At 45.6% G+C, this 23,383-nt stretch overlaps 1 protein-coding gene across 1 annotated transcript in view; it reads left to right on the top strand.

Moving 5' to 3' along the window:
• The window catches only part of LOC306826280 (disco-interacting protein 2 homolog C-like), a 53,684-nt gene that overhangs the window by 2,338 nt on the left and 27,963 nt on the right, over positions 1-23,383 (top strand). The window contains exons 3-9 of the mRNA XM_079347481.1: positions 1,939-2,123; positions 5,025-5,390; positions 8,401-8,491; positions 13,647-13,861; positions 13,991-14,110; positions 15,746-15,943; positions 22,893-22,984. Coding sequence (XP_079203607.1) covers positions 1,939-2,123; positions 5,025-5,390; positions 8,401-8,491; positions 13,647-13,861; positions 13,991-14,110; positions 15,746-15,943; positions 22,893-22,984 — 1,267 coding nt within the window. The remainder of the gene's footprint in view (positions 1-1,938; positions 2,124-5,024; positions 5,391-8,400; positions 8,492-13,646; positions 13,862-13,990; positions 14,111-15,745; positions 15,944-22,892; positions 22,985-23,383) is intronic.

The following is a 23,383-nucleotide window of genomic DNA, read 5'->3' as shown; positions in this document are numbered from 1 at the left end:
CCCGAAGGGGGGGAAGTGTGAGGCAGGACAGGAAGTCAGACACGGAAAAAACATTTGTTTTAAAAAACGTTTTTTCAGAATAAAATGTTGAATTTTTGACGGTTTAGAAAAAACGACCGTGTCAGTGTTTGTTGTTGTTGTTTATAAAGGATTTTATGGAAACACGTTTCTGCCAGTTGAAAAAAAAATAATATATATATATATAAAAAAATATATATATATATATTTTTTTTTTCCTCCATTGTTATGTCTTGCTTTCTCATAATTATGACTTAGCATCTCATTATTATGAGAAAGCAATACTTGGAAAAAACATATTTAATAAATCTATAATATATAATATAATATAATAAAAGTTTGTAAAATTACTTTCTTTCGGGCTTCTTCTCGTCCACAACATCACAAACATCTTTTTTTCTGACACACTTGGGAGCCCAGCGCTCCGCAGGTTTTGCTGTTCGGGTCGTCCTGCAGCTAATCCCGCCTTTTGGCGTCGACCTGCGGAGAACGCCTCCGACAGATTCTGTCACAGTTCTTTTAACTTGTATTGTTGCTTTCAGTTTCCGTCTGTGTGCGGTGAAGATTAATGAGGGATTAAGGAAGGAATTAATCTGCAGTCATTCTCTTTGGTGACGTTGAAGGTTGGAAATAAAGATCTGCAGCGGTCTCATAAGAAAACACACACACACACACACACACACACACACACACACACACACACACACACACACACAGACAGACTTCTTGGATCAGCTCCAGACGTTCTCGTTACCTTCCCTCATTCTGTTTGACTTTAATCTGACAGAAAATAAATCCTGTAGAAACCTTTTAACTCATTCAATTGAAAAGGAAAAGCTGTTCCAGCACCTTTAACCCCTCCCTTCACACACACACACACACACACACACACACACACACACACACACACACACACACACACACACACACTCAGTCAGCCGTTAGACAATAAACGTGCACTTGAGATTTAAATCACCTCCGTTCCCCGACATAAACACACAGAGGCCAAACAAACCCCGATCATTCTGACAAATGTCTGACTCATGTCATTACGGGGATGTCGGCCTGCGTCGTTAGCGCCCGCCGCCGCCGCCACCAATGGACACGGTTCAAACAAACGCAGCTGTGTGGGCTGCACCGCGGCGCTTCATCTCACTCATTGAAGAAATCTCCTCCGCCGACACTCCTTTAACCTAATCCAGTCTGAAAACCTCCAGGGGCCCCGTGGGAGCCGCTCGCCGGGCCGGGGATGTTTGTGTACGTTTGTAAATGGGGGGGGGGGGGGGACACAGAGCTCGTTGTGACGGGAAGTCTGCAGCACAAACACAGCTGAGAGTCCTGCGGCTGTGTTTCTACTCCACCACTTCTCTATTATTTAACACCAATTCACAATGTTTACACTGGAGGCCACCGTGATTATTGGCACCTCAATGGCCTCCCTTCTTTCTTTCTTTCTTTTTTTTTATGAACGGAGGTTTGTCGACTCCTGAGTAAGCAGTCTTGACTCCAGGAGAAGTGAAAGTTTTGATACCTTAAACAGGAAATGGCACCTCTAATATGTTGTTCATTATAAATCCACTCAGGAACAAAACGAGCTAACGAGCTAACGAGCTAGCCCCTCCTTTTCTCTGTGTGTTGGTTCGGTCCTCCTTCTTCACTGTTTACTTATTTATGATGTTTTTATGTCTGACTTTAATTTTTGATACCGCCTCAGTTCCATCGTGTTGTGTGTGTGTGTGTGTGTGTGTGTGTGTGTGTGTCTGTGTGTGTGTGTGTCTGTGTGTGTTCGTCTGTCCTCCGCTGTTGGAGAATTCGCCTCGAGGTTTTTAATTTTCTTGCTGCAAAAAGTTCACAAAGTAAATCCAAACCAGACGCCCCCCCTCCATGAAGTGGACTGGACCCTCATGAAAGTCTCTTCAGGGCTGGTGTTTGGTGCGACCTGACCCTCACAGTTTGTGTGCTGTTGTTTGTGTCTCCAGATGTGCACACGGAGGCGGTGCAGGCGGCCCTGGCCAAGCACAAAGAGAGGAAGATGGCGGTGCCGATGCCGTCGAAGAGACGCTCGCTGGTGGTCCAGAACTCGATGGATGCTTACACGCCGCCAGGTAGGTGCACGACCACGCAGCTGATTCAGCTCCTAGAAGGTCTCAGAGGGGGGGGTTGCTTCGAGGTTAGTGTATTGCCAAGTTACCCTTGAGCAAGGCATTGGGCGCCCAACCTTTCATTAATGCGTTGCTCTTGATAATATGTGCAGCGTTCGGCGTTCTGTGTTAAAACTCCAAAAAGGATCGTAGTGCGGCGTGCCCCCCTAGGTCGGTGTTTTTTTGTTGTTTTTTTTTTCCCATACACAGAGGCAGAACGGTAACCATGGCAACCGACGGAGGCATCGTTCACAGCCTCAACTGAAAATTTTGTTCATTTATTAAAGTGTTGACATAAATGTGTCTGCTCGAGCTGATGATCATGAATCAGATGAGGAGTGAAAACAACACACACACACACACACACACACACACACACACACACACACCATCAAGAGGGCGGGGCCTCTGATGATTTAAGAGATAAAACCAAGATGTCAACCTGTTCGGACCTGCGTTACAAACAGCCTCTCTGACTCTGTGACATCACTCTCTCTACCTGATTGTGATTGGATGTTCTCAAGCGTGCAGTCGCAGGTTGTATTCCTGCTTCCCTGCTTCCTTTGGGCAGTGGACACAGCACAGCAGCTGATTTGCTAGCGTGGAGCGTGTGCGGTCAGGGCCGGGTGGCGGTGGCGGCGGTGGTGGCGGTCGGCCATGTCTTCACGGAGCACGCCGGGGTTTAATGAGGGCGTTAATGAGGCCATTATTTCTCGGGCTGCGGGGTCGAACTTCACAGCGCTCGGCTAAACGAGCCGTGATTTACACGCAGAGATTAAAACCAGGGAGTTTTTATTGGATCAGAACAGATTGTGCAAACGCTGCTCCCTCGTCACGTTTGACAAATTAGAGGATTTTCTAACGAACACCTGGATGCCTTCAAATGTCAGGTTTTTATTGGTGGACATTTCCAAACCATTAATCTTCCCATCAGTCCCCCCCCCCCCTCTCCCCCGCCGCCCCCCCTCGCTCACTCGACGAGGAGGAACTCGATGCTCTCAGGAACCAAACGCTGATTTATTACAAACAAATAACATATCAACAACTGGAACCAAACTGAACACACACACTCCCTCACTCAACCATGACTCTGACACTTCTTCATACGTGTGTGTGTGTGTGTGTGTGTGTGTGTGTGTGTGTGTGTGTGTGTGTGTGTGTGTGTGAGCTCAGACTGGTCCTTAGACTGGAGTCACATGACCTGGGAGCCGACCGATCCCTCGTGTTTGAGATTCAGGTCGTCCCGCTGCCACGAGCTGGTTCTCCTCCCTCAGGAGCTGATCAGACTCTAAAATCACTCCATGACAACATTCATACCGTGGGCCGCCCTTTCACCTGTCTGAGGCTCGGACTCGACTCCTCCACACTCGTGTGTGTGTGTGCGTGTGTGTGTGTGTGTGTGTGTGTGTGTGTGTGTGTCTTTACTCTGTGTGTGTTTTTGGAAACATGCAGACGCTGATTCATTCAGTGCTCAGCAACCACAAACACACTTACTGCATATGCAACATGCAGCTTGTTTGTGTACTGGGAGGGCAAAACACACACACACACACACACACACACACACACACACACACACACACGGGTTTGTGCATCAGTTTTGTGTTGTTGTTTTACAGCAAGCTGCCAGGACTAAAATCCATCAAACAGACTCAGAAAGAGAAGATCCTGAGGGAGCTGTAAAGAGCAGACACACACACACACACACACACACACACACACACACAGACACACACACACACACGGCTGTCTGCCGGCTGGGTTCATTCGAGGACAGCAGAGTGGCGTGTTGCAGAGCAGCAGGTTGTTTCCTGCAGAGCTCACAAGTAAAAGACTCACATTTCTGCTGTCCTCTGTGTGTGTGTGTGTGTGTGTGTGTGTGTGTGTGTGTGTGTGTGTGTGTCTGTGTGTGTGTGTTTGTGTCCGGCTGATCATTTCAAAACAAACAAAAAAAAAACACCTCAACAAATATCACTTCTAATAAATTATTATTTGTTCTCAAATTTGAACGATTTGAAAACAGTTTGCCTTTGAGGCTGAACGTTTCACCAGCCCCCTAGTGGTCACTCGATGAACTGCAGGATTTTGCACTGACTCATTGGCTTCACGCCGACCACTCAGCCAGCAGCGGCGTCCCTCTGTTTCTTGTTCGAGTCATACCCAGGAGAGAAACATCATCGTCCTACTTTTTATTGTAACAGGAAGTTTCAAACTGGTGTGACTGTTTGGACTTAATCTCATCAAACACTCGTTTTCAGTCTGTCTGTTGTTGCCCTGTGAGAAAACACACACACACACACACACACACACACACACACAAAGAGCACCTGTGTGAACTGGGTCAGCTTCTGTTGTTATTCAGATCGCCACCATCAGTCTCACAACGCCACGGGCATTATGGAAATCACATGCAAAACATGAGCCTCCGAACACACCCAGAAAATACACACACACACACACACACACACACACACACACACACACACATTACTACACACACTTTAACCCCCCCCCCTCCCTGCAGTGACTCTGAACAGATGGACTCTGAAACCTTTATAAATGTCTCTCTGTCATCAGGACAGAACGACTCAGGATGAGATTACTTCCGGCTACGAATTTAAATTTTCTATTTTTCTATCTCATCTTTTTTTAATTATTTTTTTTTTACCTCACTCTCTCGTCACTTTCTCGTCACGGGCCAATCAAGTTTGTTCTTTTTAAAAATTATTATTATTATTATTATTATTATTTTATTCAGGCTGTTTGTTCCTTTTTTTTTAAATAATAATAATAATATATATTTTTTTTTACCCGTTTCCTGAGCAGCTCCAAATGACGCTCTCTTCCTCTGTGATCTTTCCTCAGACACCTCCTCCGGCTCCGAGGGCGAGGGTCAGGGCGACGGCGATGAAGGCGAGGGAGGCGACTGCGACGAGGAGGACGGAGGAGGAGGGGGCGGAGGAGGAGGAGGAGGAGGAGGCGGGACCTCGAGCCGGGAGGGGAGCATCAGCATGGAGCACTGGATAAGCCGAGCCATCCACGGCACCTCCTCCACCACGACCACCACCTCCTCCACCGCCTCCTCCTCCTCCTCGTCCACACGCAGCGGGGGCAGCGGCGCCGCCGGAGGCAGGCTGGCCGACGTCCTGGCGCAACACGTCCACATCTCCGCCCACCATCACCACCACCACCACCACGCCCGCCACCACCACCACCACCACCGCAAGACAGGTGAGAGAGGTCACAGCGGCGCCAAAACCCTGACCAGGTCCAGACTGACTCAGACCTTTGAGCCAGATCGAAACAGCAGAGTCACTTTCCTCTCCAGGATTTATTTTATTGATCATTTATTGAAATCTGATATTTTTTTATAATCTTATATCTTTATTTTGAAGATGTACTTTGGGGCCTTTATTGGACAGAGTCGTGAATTAGGAGAGAGAGAGCAGCAGGTTCGACTTCGACCTGACCTCCGTACATTGGACGCGACCTTAACCGCTAGGCCATCACCGCCACGCTTTCAGGCCGTGCGAGGGGCCAATCACAGCACGGGTGGAAAAATCCTTTCTGCCAAATTTGATAAATTTGGATCTCGATCCCGATCTTTGCTTTACATCCTGGTTCCTGAGGTTTGCTATGGTAACAGCCTAGCCCTGCTGTGGTGTAAGACATGAAGGAGCTGCGTCTCTTTTAGTCTGATAGTCAGTTTGTTCGCTCCGTCCTGATTGGACGCCGACGGATCGAGCTGCTTCATCTGTGAGTTTTAGTCGTGCGTCGTGAACGCTGACTCGTGAGTTCGACGTCTCAGTCGATGTAACGACGAGCTGACAAACCGTCGTCACATGATACGTATCGTCCAATCAGTTTTAAACAGGAAGAAATCATCAGATCTATTTTCCAACCCGGCTGTGTGTCGTGTGTGTGTGTGTGTGTGTGTGTGTGTGTGTGTGTGTGTGTGTGTGTGTGTGTAAGTGGCCGTGTGTGTTTATGTGTGTGTGTAAGTGGGTGTGTGTGTAAGTGTGTGTGTGTGTGTGTAAGTGGGTGTGTGTGTGTGTAAGTGTGTGTGTGGTGTGTGTGTAAGTGGCCGTGTGTGTTTATGTGTGTGTGTAAGTGGGCGTGTGTGTTTATGTGTGCGTTTGTGTGTGTGTGTGTAAGTGTGTGTGTGTGTGTGTAAGTGGGTGTGTGTGTGTGTAAGTGTGTGTGTGTGTGTGTGTAAGTGGGTGTGTGTGTAAGTGGGTGTGTGTGTAAGTGGGTCGTGTGTGTTTATGTGTGCGTTTGTGTGTGTGTGTGTGTGTGTGTAAGTGGGTGTGTGTGTGTGTAAGTGGGTGTGGATGTGTGTGTGTGTGTGTGTGTGTGTGTGTGTGTGTGTAAGTGGGTGTGTGTGTGTGTGTGTGTGTGTGTAAGTGGGTGTGTGTGTGTGTAAGTGGGTGTGGATGTGTGTGTGTGTGCTGTGTGTGTGTGTGTGTGTGTAAGTGGGTGTGTGTGTGTGTGTGTGTGTGTGTGTGTGGGCTGTGTTCAGACTTTAAAGGTTTATTGTTACAGGAAGTGAAGTGAGGACGTGCTGCTGCTGCTGCTGTGTGTTTTAGAGGGCGGCGTCCCTGAGTCACTTATAAAAAGCAGCTTTACACAGGTGTTAAACTTCAGTGTGTGTGTGTGTGTGTGTGTGTGTGTGTGTGTGTGTGTGTGTGTGTGTGTGTGTGTGTGTGTGTGTGTGTGTGTGTGTGTGTGTGTGTGTGTGTGTGGGTGTGTGTGTGTGTGTGTGTGTGTGTGTGTGTGTGTTTCCATGAATCCTGCTCTAATACGCCTTCAGCGTCATCTCGAGGACGATCCTCTTGGACGTCATCGGGATGATGATGTCACAACAACCACCCAGTGTTCGCTGACGACATCATGGACGTCTTGTTTTCTCTCTCGGCGCCGCGTGTCTCTGTGTTTGTGTTTTCGCTCCGTCATGGTCACGTGCCAGGAAGAGTCACCAACAGAGAACCTTCACTTCCAGTGTGACTGAATGTTTGTTGTCCTCGATGGTGAAACACACGAGCTCAGATCGTCCTGACTCCGGAGTTTAAACGGAGGAGATCTCGTACTGAAGGACAGATTCTGAACGTCGTGGCGAGCGGAGCGTGACGCCGTCGCTGCAGCAGGGCGGATCCTCCTGCTGCGTCCTGCTGCGTCTGACCTCGAGGAAAACAAACGGAACAAAACTGTGTCACTGAATCCTCTCTCTGTGTGTGTGTGTGTGTGTGTGTGTGTGTGTGTGTGTGTGTTTGTGTGTGTGTGTGTGTGTGTGTGTGCGACTAAACGCTCTGCTGGTGACGGGTTTTGTTTTCACGCTGGCGCTGTTGGCGTCCAGCTCTGAAGATCATCCACACTGAAGTGATCCGATGTGAGCGTGCGGCGTTAGTTTTTCTTTCCCGTCTTAATAAATCAGGAAAAGTCACCAAAGACGTTTTTCCAGGAAGCAGCGAGTCTGAGTGAAGATCCAGACGCGAGGTGACTCTCTCTCTCTCTCTCTCTCTCTCTCCCGTCTGGTGAAGAGAATTGAAACTTTTGTCCTGAACACAGACGAAGTGGGAACATGGACGCCGTGTCACTGACGTCACCTTTTTTTTGGAAGTGCCGATCAAATCCTCAGCGGAGTCGCACAACGTGTGTGTGTGTGTGTGTGTGTGTGTGTGTGTGTTGTGTGTGTGTGTGTGTGTGTGTGTGTGTGTGTGTGTGTGTGTGTGTGTGTGTGTGTGTGTGTGTGTGTGTGTGTACTTAAAGATCGTTTCCATCCTGCGTCCTTTTCATTCATCTCCTGTCGTCCTGCTGCTGCAGATAAACTTTCTCCCCCCCCCTCCCCCCCCTTCCCCCCCTCCTCAGGACCACGGCGGACTATCTGCTTGTTGTGGTCGACTGTTGGCGGCGTTTTAAAGGCAGTAAAGCTCACAGGGCGCCTCTGTAGTTTCAGATAACGCCGCTGAGTGCTCGCTCTGTGCTGCCGCTGTTGCTACGTGACGATAATTGAAAAAGCTTTTTAGAGACTGTTTTGATCAAAGTTTCATCGCAGCCACTAAACGAAGCTTGGCTCTGTGCACGCCAGGAGGAGACGTTTCACCTCGCGCTCCCCGATGCTGACAGAGTTCGATCAATACGGTGATGTCGTTTGCGGCTCTTCAGTGATTTCAGACACATTTCAAGATCCCTCTTCGATTTGTCCCCCCCCCCCCCCCCCGCCCTGCCCCCCCTTCACATGCAGGCTTGTTAGCCCACCTCTCCTTGAAGAGGAGGAGGAGGAGGGCGGTGCCTGCTGATCCACTCTCTGGGCCGTGGCGCTCCGGTAAGTTGTGATCGGAGCTTGGCTGGGAGAGAGCCGAGAAGCGCCATCCCTCGGCTCACGGCGAGGATGTCGTACTTCCTTTTTTTTTTTTTTTTTTTTTTTTTTTTTTTATCGTCAGTGACTCTCCCCTCCTCCCCGCCCGCCCGCCGCTCTCCTCCATACCCCTGCTGTTCCAGTTGTGCCCCTTGTTGGTTGTTCCGCCATGTTTTACAAGTGCAGAAGGACATAGCTCAATGCTAACGACGCTCGGGATTGCATTGAGCGTTGCTGCAGTTGCATGAGAAGTCATGTGTTGTTTGTGGAGTTAAAAAAAAAAAAAAAAGCTGGTGGCGTTCAGCTTTTTGGTGTTTTGAATTGTTGATGAGGTAAATCAACAACAAGCAGCTTGAATGAATAAGCCCGCCCCCTTCTCCCCTCCTGTTCCAGCAGACACTGTGTTTTCTGTTGTGTCTTGATTTGGCTAATTACGCAGCATGTTTTTTAGTTGTTTGATAAGTCAGAGGAAATCTGCTTTCAAAAACAGCTTTTCATCGAAGCCTGAAAGCAGATGGTGGCGGAGCGTCGGCTGTCTGCCCGCCTCCTCCGTTTAGTTTGGTGCAAGTCTGTGAACACGTTGTGTTCTTGAAGTCTGCTATCTGACGAACACACACACACACACTGCATCAGAGGTTTGAACCTTGAGCAGAGAGGTCGCATTAATCAGACTCAAAGAGAGCTGGGAAAAAAGTGACTCATCAGGTGATATTTCATCGGAAAACATTCAGATTTTCCCGCCCTCCAAACCTGCGCCGCAAAGGGAACGCAAAGGGTTAAACGCAGCCCTGACTGCACATATTCAAATGAAACTATCATGAGGTCATTTTTCTTTTAAATAATTGGCCTAATTTTCATTGGAAAAAGCCTCGAGTTAACAAACACCAGCTTGAATAGCAACGAGCCGTTAGAGTGAAGAGAGTTGGCGGAAACTGCGCCGCAGTTTTTTTTTTAAGACGTTTCATGCAAAACTTCCTGAGATCAGTCCTGAAATATCCAAATATATTTCTTTCTTTAAAATCCCCTCAGCTGCAGTTTAGGTACTCCGAACATGCCGGCTTCAATCCACCGACTATTTATAAGTCACCTTACATAACCGCGATTCAGAAATCCAAAGTATTTCTTTGAAGTGAAACCTGAAGACTTCATCAGCCCGGCTCGGGGGGGGAAAGGCAGCGGCTGCTCGTTTGTTGAAGTGGCTCGCTCCGGTTCTCCGTACAGAACGATCCACTCAGAGAACAGACTTAAGAGCCAGACCCTTTAATCAGACATTCATCACTGTCAGGAGGAGGAAAAAACAGGAAAAAAAAGCATACCTTGAATCCATTAACGCCGCTCTGGAAGCGTTCCCAGATTTAATAGAATTAAAGGCTGCCGTCTGGATTGGGACTCACTGGGATTGCTGTGGAGCTCGGCCTCCCTGTGGCTGCTGTATATCTGTCAGGAGGGATTCTCTGCAGTCTCTCAGGAACAACAGGTCAGCAGTGTGCGAGTGCACGCAGGATTCCCAGCATGCAATTCATCAGGTGTCTGCTTAACGCTGGGTTTTAACAAAGATTGATTCTCTCTGCAGGATTCAGGAATCAGAGGGAGAATTGATCCTGTATCGTCCCGCTGCTTTCTGTTCACGTTCACTTTCTGACAGATTAAAAGAGAAAGGTCGCGTTTGTCATTCTGACTTGATTATAATGTGACGTGCTTTCTTCCTCGATCGCGGGTTCAACGCACCTGATAGACGGATGTGCTTCATGATTCCTAACTTGTCGTTCGTCACGTCAAAAATGTTCCGATCAGTCGCTATCGATCAAATTTGAAGGCTGATTTTTGTTCCTGAAAGTTCTTTTATTGTCTGATGGAAAGTTGTCACAATCATAAGCTCACATAATAATGATGAATGAGTGTTGCTGCTGGGGAGTAACGCCCACTTTTTCCGCATAGCCCCGAACACACCGCGGTCCGTCATCGCCACGCTTTTGCTCCGTCCTTTAATCGTCTGACTTCCTGTCACGTTCTGTCGTCACCCTTCATGTTTTCTCCTGAGCCGGTATCCTTGTTTCCATTTCAGACATCTGTAAGCCCGCCCACCCATATCCCTGCGATATGATTGGCTGTTCATTATCTTAATGTCAGGTGGAAACTAGCGCTAAGGCTCATTAGCGCCCCCCCCTCTCCCAGTGGTTGGGTGGTGTAATTACAGGTTTAAAATTCAGAATGCGGCTTATTTTCTGGAGGTTGAGATCTTTGGATTTTGCGTAGCTTGAACACGTTAGCGTTCAGCCGCAGCGTTGTAACCGTCTCGCCACCTTTGAACCCTCGTTGACCCGTGCGGGAGGAGCTCGACGTGTCTCGTCCCTGAATCGGCTCCGTCAGCCGGCCTGATCTGTATTCAAGGAGGAGACATTCATCAGCATCCTCCTCCTTGCCCGGCCCTGATGTGTGCCCCCCCCCCCCCCCCCCGCCGAACCCGTCAAACACCATCATAAATACATCCTGATGAGTCACACACACACACACACACACACACACACACACACACAGCTACATTCCCAGACAGATCCACAACCCGAGGACTTCAGAGAGCGCTCGTCTCGTTCAGTGGGGCTCAAACAGACGGCCCAGATGTCGCAGAGACAGAATGTAGAGCAGCAGCAGCAGCAGCGGCGTGCTACATGCTAATTAGCATGCCTGAGCTGTGTGCTGCAGTGTTGGTATTCAGTCCAAGTCCAGAGAAAGAATTCTGTTTGGTCTTCTCGGCTTCGACCTCGTGCTTATTTGCTGGGAATAATCGCCCTTGCTCTCTCTCTCTCTCTCTCTCTCTCTCTCGTCTCGGCTCTCTTTAATTCAGTCTTATTGATGTGACCGAGCAAGGAGCGAGAGAACAAACCTGCTCGTAAACATCTCACTGCATCAACAGGTTGATTGATTGTGAGGTGAACAAAAAAACAAACAAACAAACAAACAACCTTTTACAAGGACTGTGTTTGGAATAAGAGCTCGGATTAATCATCTGATGCAACATCAGGAACATCCTGTTTGATTTTATTTATTCTGAACATGTAACATAAGACAAAGGTGAAAATAAATAATAATGACAAACAAGTGGAAAGTAGAAGTCATAAAAATCAGATAAAAAGATTTAAAAAAATGATTACGATTGTTTTTTTTGGACATGAGATCGTCGCGACAACGCCGTCAGTTTTTCAAAATAAGATAAAATGAAAGAAAGGAAGGTAGCAGCTTTCGTGTGATTACTTTAACGACAACATGTCGCATCATTTTAAAACCCGTGCTCATTAAACATTTAAATATTCAGACAAATAATAATCCTGCTGTTTTCCCCTTTCAAATTAAAGTCCTAAGACTCACCTGACTCACAGCCCATCCTCCACCTGCAGGCAGGTCGTACAGGCAGCTCTGCTTCCTCACACTTAGTGCTCCATTGATTTGTATTGATACATGAAGAGACAGCAGCACAGCAGTCGACACCTACACACGTCCTTATTTAGATTCAGCACACATCTCTTCCTCCCTGCATCATTTCATGCTCCGACCACTCAAAGTAAAGACACCCCCCCCCCCCCTTCCCCTCGGGCTGAACAGTAAACACCGTCTGATGTTGTCCGACAGCAGCTGAGACTTATGAAGGAGCCAAATGTGAAAAAATTGGATGCACGGTGGGGGCTTTGAAAACATCGAGAGGCTGACAGACGATCTAAACGAAGCACAAAAAAAAGGAGGGAAGCGACCTATAAACGATTGTTGAGGTGTGGGTGTTGATGGAAATTCTGTCTTTTCTTTCTTTTTTTCCCCCTTGGAGAAAAGAGCGGCGACGCAGTGCGTGGTGAAGAGAGACGTCTGTTTGGGCAGAATCATGGCGGCAGGAGTTTCGGTGATGCTGAATTAGTTTTCTCGTGACGTTCATCAGCCAAATCCAAAAACGTCACTTTGTTAAAGTTTCTCTGCAGGAAGTTCGATCATCCAAACTCTGACACTTGTTGGTTTTTTTATTTCCCTTGTGGTCACTCTGTACAAACAGTCTGATAGAAGTTTAAATCAAGTACTTTAAATTCACCTGCAGGCAACAATTTAATCATTTTAATCAACTGGCTGTGCATTGAGAGCGGCGCTCATTATTTATCTCTGAGTATTAATCATCGTTTCAGGAGGAAAATGAAGAAGGGAGTTCTCAGCTTCCTGACTTAATAACTTCTGTTCTTCACTAACGCTCCTCAGTGACGGAGAATAAACACATTACCTTCACTTTCACCCAGCGTTAAGAGTTATCAGGCCAGAAGTAGAAAAATACTTGTCTTCATTAAAAGAGAATATATATATATATATATATATATATATATATATGTATATATATATATATATATATATATATATATATATATATATACAAAGTTAGACAGGAGTTTTTTAAGGACACGTTGCTCTCCTTAGAACCTGTCTCAGTGCAAAGCTTTTTTCTGTTTTGATATTTTTTACAGACGAAACAAAAACACACACATGACCACACACACACACACACACACACACACACACACACACACACACACATAAATAATGCAGTTTTCACACTGGCACAAATCTCCTGAAAAACTTCCCCAGAGGAGCTGTGAACTCAACCAGCCACATTTTTCACTCTGACTTTTTTCCTGATTAGTTAACGAGCACATATTTTACAAGTTTGGACTAAACTTATTTTTTAAACTTTTTTTTTTTTTTGGCTAAGAAGGGTCAATTAATGCGTTGCTATTTAACGAGCAGATATTTTCGACTGGACTTGTTTTTAACTCGTAAACTATTTCTGCCAAAGATGGAGCTCGTGCAGCCGACTGAAGATCGGTATCAAGGATATCGAATAAAAGCTGAAACAGCTTCCCATCGCAGACTATTCAGAGAGGGATTCCATCTGAGAGTTGTGACGCTGTCGCTCAGGGAACACGTTAAAGTAAATGCAGCCTTCTTCCAGCACTTAAACTGTGAGCAGCAGGGATTTATTTACAGCGTCATGTTTCAGAGGAAGAGAGCCGACTCAAGATGTAGTCTACCAGTCGATAACAACCTCGGTCGTCTAACTGGTCCTGATTGGAAGATCGTTATTAAAAGTGATCAGTGTTGGGAAGGTGGGGGGGGGGACTAACCAAACCTTCCTCACCCTCCTCGATCCCCCCGTTTTCTCACATCCCAGAGAACCACTCTGCCCCTCCGGATGTCACCGGCTACACCAACAACACCACGGCCGATGGGATCCAGGTGGAGAGAGGCCCGGGCGCCGGCAACGCGGCCCAGAAACAGACGCCAAAGTACGGCAACGCCGAGCTGATGGAGACCGGAGACGGTGAGTGAAGGCTGGGGTGAAGTTAAAACCCTGAGGATGTTATAGAGATATCACTCAATAGTATGTGACAGTGACGACTGCTTAAAGTACAATAACGCCTCGTTGTCTTGGCGGGTTTGTCCGCTGCAGGTGTTCCAGTCAGCAGCAGAGTTTCAGCCAAAATTCAACAACTCGTCAACACTCTGAAGAGACCCAAGCGGCCGCCGTTAAGAGAGTTCTTTGTCGACGACTTCGAGGAGCTCCTGGAAGGTAGCTTGATGTTTTTATTGTGTTCATGTTTTATGTCCTCCTTAATTTTTTTTATTTTCTTTTTAAATATTGATTGATTTTGAATTGGCAGCTTTAGGGAAGTAATGAAAGGCCAACAAACCAGATCCCACTCGGTGAAATATTGGAAAACATGGATGGATGGAGAGAAATGGATGGATGGATGGATGGAGAAAAATGGTTGGATGGATGGATGGATGGAGAAAAATGGATGGATGGATGGATGGATGGAGAAAAATGGATGGATGGATGGATGGAGAAAAATGGTTGGATGGAGAGAAATGGATGGATGGATGGAGAAAAATGGATGGATGGTTGGATGGATGGATGGATGGATGGAGAAAAATGGATGGATGGTTGGATGGATGGATGGATGGAGAAAAATGGTTGGATGGATGGATGGTTGGAGAAAAATGGATGGATGGATGGATGGATGGAGAGAAATGGTTGGATGGAGAGAAATGGATGGATGGGTGGAGGGGTAGTTTGCTGGGTCGATAGAGAGATGTTGGGAAGGGTGGGGAAAGAGAAACTTATGGATGGATGGATTGGGGCGGCCGTGGCTCAGTTGGTAGACTCTGTTGTCTCTTAATCCATTTGGGTTCGTGGTTCCATTCCCCGCTCGAGCACCAAAATGTCCAAAAGGCGCTTAACCTAGAAGTGCTCCCGCTGAATCAATGGCGGCGTATGAGTTACTTCTGATGGACTCTTTGAACAGAAACCTCCACCATCAGTGTGTGAATGTGTAGGTGTGACATGTGGTATAAAAACACGAGTCAGAAGACTAGAAGAGAATGATACAAGCTCAAGTCCATTCAACATTTACAGTTAATGGTTGGAACAACGGATTGATGCTGCTCACAAAGATTATTACCAGGAAAGTTAAAATCCATCTTCTATTCAAAAATGGCAACTTCCTAGAAAAACAGGATTGGTTAATGAATGTAACACAAATCAGTGTTTTTTATTCTGTGAGAAGTCTGGGTCCTAAAAGGAAAAGTAAAGTCTGGTAAAAAATAAATAAGGGATGGCTTTCCTCTGTTAGTAACAACAGAAAGAAAGAAGACTGTTTATGATGCAGCACATCTAAATCACCCCCATCAGCCTCTTGTTGTTGTCTCCATGTCGGCCCCTGAACTCCTCCCTCCGAATGCTTAACCAAACAGGACAACATCCTTCAGAATATTCCTTTAAGTCTGCTGTGGCAGGGACGAGTCCGCCTGATGAATATTTCCTTTTGTTTCCAGCATCAAAAGCAGCAGAGCCAGAAGTCAGTTCGTTATTTAAGCATGAATAAAATATGTTGGAAAAAGGCTGAGCTTCATTCACGTAGCAATACGGCTGTTTCTATATTCTGTTTTAATCTACAGATGACATCCTTACTGTACGCATTCTCTCTGATATAAAATAATCACACCATGGAGCAAATGATGCAAGTATGCTCGTCTCGCTGCCATCTCATCGTGACATCAACCTAAGAAGTGTGCTTGTTAGATGTACTTTTTAATACCATGCTAATGTTAGACACTGCTAACTGATAGCATGCAGCTAGCATGTTGGTTTGAATGCTTTGATAAAGGTCCCACATGTAACCTCTCTGCTCTTGTTCTCCTTCAGTCCAGCAGCCAGACCCCAACCAGCCCAAGGCGGAGGGGGCTCAGATGGTGGCCATGCGGGGCGAGCAGTTGGGCGTGGTGACTAACTGGCCCCCGTCTCTAGAGGCGGCTCTGCAGAGGTGGGGCACCATCTCTCCGAAGGCCCCGTGCCTCACCACCATGGACACCAACGGCAAGCCGCTCTACGTGCTCACCTACGGTAAGAAAAGCACGCCGTTCTGATCAAGCGGGGCTGTGAAGTCAGTACACAGCTAGGTCATGAATGGTTTATGTTAGTGGATTAAAAGCAGGCTGTCTCTTTAAGTGTATCACATCAGTGCTGATACGTGAGTTTGAAAAACCAACAGGATCTTTGATTTTAAAAAAAGAGGCCAAAACTCTGAAATGTTTCCTGAAGACAAACAGCGGAAGCTTTGTGAGTTTATTCAGATGTACCAAACATTTGGATTAAATGAAATGTATTTTTCGTACATCTGTCAAAAAATTAAACATTTTAATCGCTTAATTTCATCATGTCACGTTTGAAAAATTTGAAATCTAGAAATTTTTTGGCTTTTATTTTGAAATTTTGTAATGTCTCAAGCTGAGAGTGCTACGTTGTGGTTTGAATTCAACCGTGCTCTTATTTTGAAATAAACCAAGGAGATCCCTGTAGATGGAAGGTAAGCCCAGAAACAGGAAGTGGTTAGAGATCACAAAGTGAAGTCAAACGGCTCAAAGGAAGTTTCAGACGGCTCATCGTTCTGATTTGATCCAGAATTTAAATATCTCCACGTAACACACTCTCAGCTACCCAAATATCTCTCTGCAGTAAACATTCTCGAGTACAGCAGAGGGTTGTTTTTTTTTTGTGCTTTTTTCTTCACATATGGTGGCTTCACAAGCTGATTAACTGAAGCACCAAACAATGTTTAACACCCGCTGTGTGAGCATAATTCCACTAATGGCATCCAGACAGAGAGAGAGAGCGCTAAGCACATTAACCGCTCTGCTACAGACGGAGGGGACGTTCAGAGCCAGGTTTATGAAATATGTTTTTAATGAACTGTCTTGTTTGTTTTTTTAATCTCTTTACAGAGCGGGTGGGTCAAAGTTCAGTCAAAACTTTTTCTGCGACAGGAATAAATGATTTCTCTCCGTACAGACGTCAACAACAACACGTGACTCGTAGTTGTGTCAGCAGGTGGAGCTCCAAATGTTTTGGCTTCACTTTAAAGAGGAGTGTCTCGTCATCCATCTTTGTTTAAAGCCAGTAGATTTATCCTGAATTAGAGTCTCTTTGGTAAACGTTTGTTGTTGTTTGCGTCGTTTATTTTCCTTGGCTGCCACACCAGCTGACCTTCTCGCTCTAAATGTTTGACGTATGTGTGCCAGAAATCTGAAATGTTTCATAAAGGAGAAGGACACAAGACAAAGTCTATAGCAGCTAATAGTGAGAAGACAAACACACAGAAGAGTAAAGTGAACCGGCTGTTCACCGCCTCCGACGTTTAACTGTGTACAAAGTAGAACAAACTCTTTTCAGGTGCTCGAGTCTTCAGAGACAAACTTCTTCTTCTCTCAAACAGCAGCGGAGAAAATGGCTCCGGTTTGAGGCGACTTATCCTCGGTGAACAAAGCTGCTTCTCTCAGGTCCCTGTGGCTTTAAAAGTCCGACTTCCCTGACGTACAGCAGAGAGACTTCAAGAGGAGCCCAGATGTATACATCACAGACACACACACACACACACACACACACACACACACACACACACACACACACGATTGTATACACAAAGGTAAAACCAGGTCCAGAGTTTAAGTACACACATTCACTGTAACTTCACAATGTCTCAGGATGACCTTAAAATAAAAGTCTGTTTCAGAGATATTTTCTTAAGCAGCAGATTTTCAGTTTTTTTTTTTTTTTTTTTTTACAAAAGTCGAATTAAAAACAGTGAAATTTAGGACACAAAACAACATGAAACATTGCAGTAAAATAAGTCGAGCCATGTGGAGGCATGCGATTGAAGGATCAGTACGTAGATTCTCTCAATCAGATCAATAACAAAAAATGGCGTCGAGGCTGGCGGTGGAATCATGGGAGTGATTCCCTCCTGCTACTGCCCCGCCTCAACCGATAAAAACGACCTCCGTGTTGACCTTACTCAAGACGACCTGAGGAAGAGAACGTGTTCACAGACGTTTTTATCACAGCAGCACAAACAGCGACAGAATGGCAGCTTTCGGTAGCAGCTAACGCTAACTTCTGCAGCGGTCTTTGACGTGACATCCGGTGTTTCCACGGCAACAATAACCAAGTCATCCGGTAACGACTGTAAAATAAAAGATTACTCAACAAAAAAAGATAAGATAAGATAATCCTTTATTCATCTCGCAAGCGGAGAAATTTACAGTGTTACAGCAGCAAAGCAGGATCACACAGTGCAAAAAAATAAAATAAGTGTAGAAAAAAATATGCATCAAAAACAATAATCAAAGAGCTAGTAAAAAAATATGCATATATAACAGAGGTTTCCCTTGATGCTTTTTTGTCTCACTACAAAAAGTGATTTATTTATAAACACCATAAACTTGATTGTCCCGGTACTGAGATGCGTCCTGGACTCCTGTGCTGCACACATTAATCTGCCTCCGCTGTCATATTAATAATAAACAACAATATGAACAACGATCAACAATCCTCAGTCAATGATTGTTCCTCCAAAATTGCTTGATAAGTCGACCAAGTCCTGCAGGTTTGGAGCTTTTTGATCTCTAAAATATCCAGAAACGATCAATAAGCCGGGCCGAAGTGGCTCCTCTGTCCTCGATCAGATCGACTGTTTCGTCGGAGTGGAAAACAGACGATGAGAAAAAACTGAAACTTTTAGATAAACGTTGCATTTGAAGAACGAGATTGCACCAGCGTTCACTTTTTCGGCACACGTGATCACACACACACACACACACACACACACACACACACACACAGCGATTAAGTCAAAAGATAAACGCTGCATCCACCTTCTTCATTTACAAAAACAGTGTGTGTGTGTGTGTGTGTGCGTGTGCGTGAGTGAGGGAACAAACTGATTTGTGTGGAGTGAGCTTGCTGCTGATGATGAGGCGAGATGAGTGCTCACCAGACTGTGAAATTTCTTCAGCCAGCAGCACTCAGGAGTCCTCCACCGGAGAGACAACAACATGGTGAGGCTGTGTGTGTGTGTGTGTGTGTGTGTGTGCGGTGTGCAGTGCTGAATCTAAATCTCCATCTCTCATTCCTGTGTCGTCTCTCTTTGATGTCGGCTGACAAGGACAAACTTGTTTTGTCTCTCCCCGTCGAGTCGCCGTCCTCCCTCCTGAGAACACACAGAATTCATGATACTGTATTTTCTCAAACTCCTTCCTCGCTGCTCTGCACTGCAGATAACCCCACACACGTTTGGCAGATATGAACCACAGTGGCCTCCGAGGCTTTGATCGTCTGTACACAACACAGCTGACATTATTTATCAGCAGATCTTCGCCATCGATTGCTGTAAACGCTGTGTGTGTGTGTGTGTGTGTGTGGAGGAGTAGCTTTTTCTTGTTTCGTGTTTGACTTTATTTCTCTGATTATTCTCTGTGTACACATCTGTTTTTTGTTTGTGGTGTTTTCTCTAAACTACACATCCTGTTATAAAACTACAAAAAGTCAAAGAACAGGGCGTCAACAGAGCTGCATCACCAACCTCATTCAGGATCCGCTGTACGTGGTCTCAACATAGAAGGTACTGGAGGATCTACTTAAGAACATGGACCCCACCTGCAGTACTCACCATCACCTCTAGAGGGGCTATAAAGAGCAAGTCATGCATCAGTGTCTCCACTTCTATCTGTAAATCCTCCTTTTTAAATCTAAATCCACTCTGATCCTGTGTTTGATCATGTCTATAAACCCCTCTATTTCAGCCCTGCTCAGAACAGGCTGTTTCTGTGTCTGTAGCTTTAAATATGTAAATGAGCGGTGTCTGACCACGCCCCCTCTCTGGAAGGGCTCGGGTGTACTCGCTGCTTTCTGGCTCCATGTCCTATTGTTTACGGTGAGAAGGCAGACTCAGAGGGCAGAACAAACACCTAGCTGTGGGAGTGTCACCCACCTGGGGGGGAGGGGCTACTGCCCTTTGTGATGTCATGAAGGGAACATCTCCAAACGGCCTGTTTGAGCACACATTTTCTGAAAAGTGGAGCAGGCAGAAGACGGAGAGGATGGACTTTTCTCATCATTTGGGGGTTTAGACTAAGAGAAACATGGAGTGTGAGTGTTTCGATATGTGACCTTTAATATTCTACTTGTTTGGCTCCAAAGAGGATTTTCTCTTCATGCTAACAAAAACAAACTAGAATGTTTAACATCCAGCTTTCAGTTTACTCACCTTTACATAAACAAGAATCATCAATTCACATTAATCGTCCAGAAAGTTTCCAGCATGAATCTGGTTTGTGTTAACCTTCCTTCTGTGAAACGAGGGCTCGGATCGACCCCTTTGACCCTCTGTTGTTCTCTGAGTCGTGTCCTGAGACCAGCCGCCGTGGTTGTCTTCATTTATGAACAAAAGCGACCTTTTCCACTAGATCAAACCAGATGATTCCTTCTCCTCTCCTCGGAGTACAAAAGGCTCCTTGATGCGTTTTCGTGGCGAGGCTGAGTCATGTCAAACAACAAACAGACCCCAGCTTTTGCACAGAAACACTGTGAAGACATGTGCAGCTGCCCCTCTCTGATTTGGCGCTCAGCAGGGGGAGATTCTTTCCAACATGGCGGCAGGAATCCTCTCCTCCTGATTGTTCAACATGTTTTCCAGCTGCTGGTTGGTGGGGGGGGGGGGGGTCACCTCCAGGGTGTCCGCTCTTACTGATGAAGACTCCTCGAAGCAGACTTCCCAAATCCTGCATCATCCAAAAATTAAAATAGTTTCAGCATTGCAACTTCCAGAAACAACAGCTTGGTCCTGCTGTTCATGGATACCAAGAGGAAGATGCTGAGGAGTTTAATTCTTCTTACGTCTTCTCGGACGATAGCTCATCCTCACACAGTTTGCTTGATGTCTTGCCAAAGTTATGCACCCGTTTTATTCACACTCCGTGATGTGGAGTTTGTTCCAGTGTACCGTTAGAGAGCTGTTTTAAGGGGACCAAAGTGTTTCCTTTTTATCCAACACGTTTCATGGCTTCAAGGATTCTGTCCGTTAATGCACCAACAACGGCCATTTTCAAAACGAATCAAAGCCGTCCAGTGTCTTCAGCATCTGCCTCTTTTATTTTGTCACAGCGCTCACATGCTCATGAATGTTACTTCGTCTTTTTAAACCAAAGAAATCCCGACTTATAGACTAGACCAACTAGTAGCTGGAACTCGGGTGTGATGTCATCACCAGCTTCGACTGCTGAGGTAAATGGAGAGCGCCATTTACGCGCCAAAACTGAGACCGTGGTCACCACCACGGATAGAAAAAAACAACTCTTTGATTCTGAGAATTCTACAGCACGTCTTCTTCTTCTTGTGTTTGTTAGAAATACGAAGTCAATGTCATTTTGGTTTTAAATAAGACTCAAACAACAAATTGGTCCAAGCCGATGTAGTTTATCCAGGAAATAATTTCTTTATTTTTTTTTGTTATATCTCTTTATTACACACACAGAATACAATAATATAACCATACTGCACAACAACAACAAGGAGAAAATAAAACAAGTGCAGGAAATAATTTCTGTAGTTCATTGCTGATTGGGTATCCAAAAATGAAGACTGAATGAAAACATGCTAACCGTTTGTCAAACATGCTAACTGTTTGTCAAACATGCTAACTGTTTGTCAAACATGCTAACCATTTGTCAAACATGCTAACCATTTGTCAAACATGGTAACTGTTCATCAAAAATGCTAACGTTTCTCAAACATGCTAACCGTTTGTCAAAAATGCTAACCGTTTGTCAAACATGCTAACCATGTGTCAAACATGCTAGCCATTTGTCAAACATGCTAACCATTTGTCAAACATGCTAACCGTTTTTCAAACATGCTAACCGTTTGTCAAACATGCTAACCGTTTTTCAAACATGCTAACCGTTTTTCAAACATGCTAACCGTTTGTCCAACATGCTAACCGTTTGAAAGCTTTAAAACAGCCGTCAAGCAGATGTTGACAGTTTTTCCCAAACTACCGTTTTTGATTAAACACCAGCGGGTGTTGATTCATTGAATTCCAGTTTTCATCTCCATCTTTCTTTGTGATTGTCTTCATCCTTTCTCTCTCCTGTCTTGTTTCCCCTCGTGGGACCTCTGAGCTCTCTCCTTTTCTTCACTTCATTAGCTCTGACAAAAACCTCAGCCAGTGTGAAAAACAATGAGGAATTCACGCCGCCTCGCTCGTGCATGATATCTGCATCTGCCAGTCTAAATGAGCGGGAATAAAGTCGGAAGGCAAAGGATGGAAATTGATTCTATTGTTGCGTGATGAGACTTTAATGAACAGAGACGACTCGGCCTTGACGGTGATGCATCCGATCGGAATGATTTGATTTGACTTTTTCAGTAAACGCGCTCATGGATCGGCTGATATCAGAGACGACTGCATCTCAAACTTTTCCAAATGTTTACATTCTCAACAAGAGTCTCTGCAGCCTGTGTGGGAAGTATGAAGGGACATGGATCCAATTAGACTGCAGCAGTGTTTCAGGCGAGACGAAACCTTCGAGTGAATCATCTCGCCTTCAGTCCGTCCACCAGGAGACGTCATGTGTTTTTTTAAATGTGGACTCATGATGTCATCCTTTGTTTCCACTTTTACAAAAAGTCAAACCAAGTCTTGTTCAGTTTATATGACTTCATGCAACAGCCGTTCAGGATTCAGTTTTTTCAAACGTCTAAAAGGACCCAGAGGTCCCTTTTTGTTTTTAACTCTTTTTTTTTTCGGGGAGCTTTCTTGTAAAGGTAGGAAAGTGAGAGCGAGCGTGGGGAATGACATGCTGGAAAGGATTCCAACCCACGCCGTCCGCCTGGAGGACGACATCCTCCGTACATGAGAACTACGACACCAGCGCCACACGCTGGTTCGTTTCCAAACAGCTTTTAGTTTGTGTGTTATAATAATATATATTTTTTTTTTTTCTGCATCTGTGTTTAGGAAAACTGTGGTCCAGGAGTGTGAAGGTGGCGTTCAACCTGCTGCACAAACTGGGAACCAAACAGGAGCCGCTCGTCAGACCTGGAGACCGGGTGAGAGAAAGAACAAACCTAAACCCAAAGACAAGATGACAAAGATTGAATTAAAGACGTAAGAGAGTGAAAAACAACAGACATGAAGAAAGCTGTTGAACGACGGCTGACAAACTAAAGACTCTGTTCAAGGCTCAGGCCTTGTCCACACGTAACCGCAGAAGTGCGTTTTTAAGCACATAAAAACTGTTTCTGAATATAAACACAGGTCGCACATGTGATGTAAGAACATATTTTGTCGCAGGCAGTGACGTTTCGAAACGTAAAACCCCGGTTATTGACGTCCACATGCAAAAGTATAAACAAAGAATTTGCAAATCTTCAAAAAATAGCTTCATTTGGTGAGATACCCGGCTACGTGTGGGCGGGGCCTGAGTGACGTCAGAGCTGACCTTCCTG

Source organism: Symphodus melops (genome assembly GCF_947650265.1).
Source record: "Symphodus melops genome assembly, chromosome: 7".
Lineage (NCBI taxonomy): Eukaryota > Metazoa > Chordata > Actinopteri > Labriformes > Labridae > Symphodus > Symphodus melops.
Note: the sequence above shows the minus strand (reverse complement) of the source record. Positions and strands in the feature narration are given on the sequence as shown.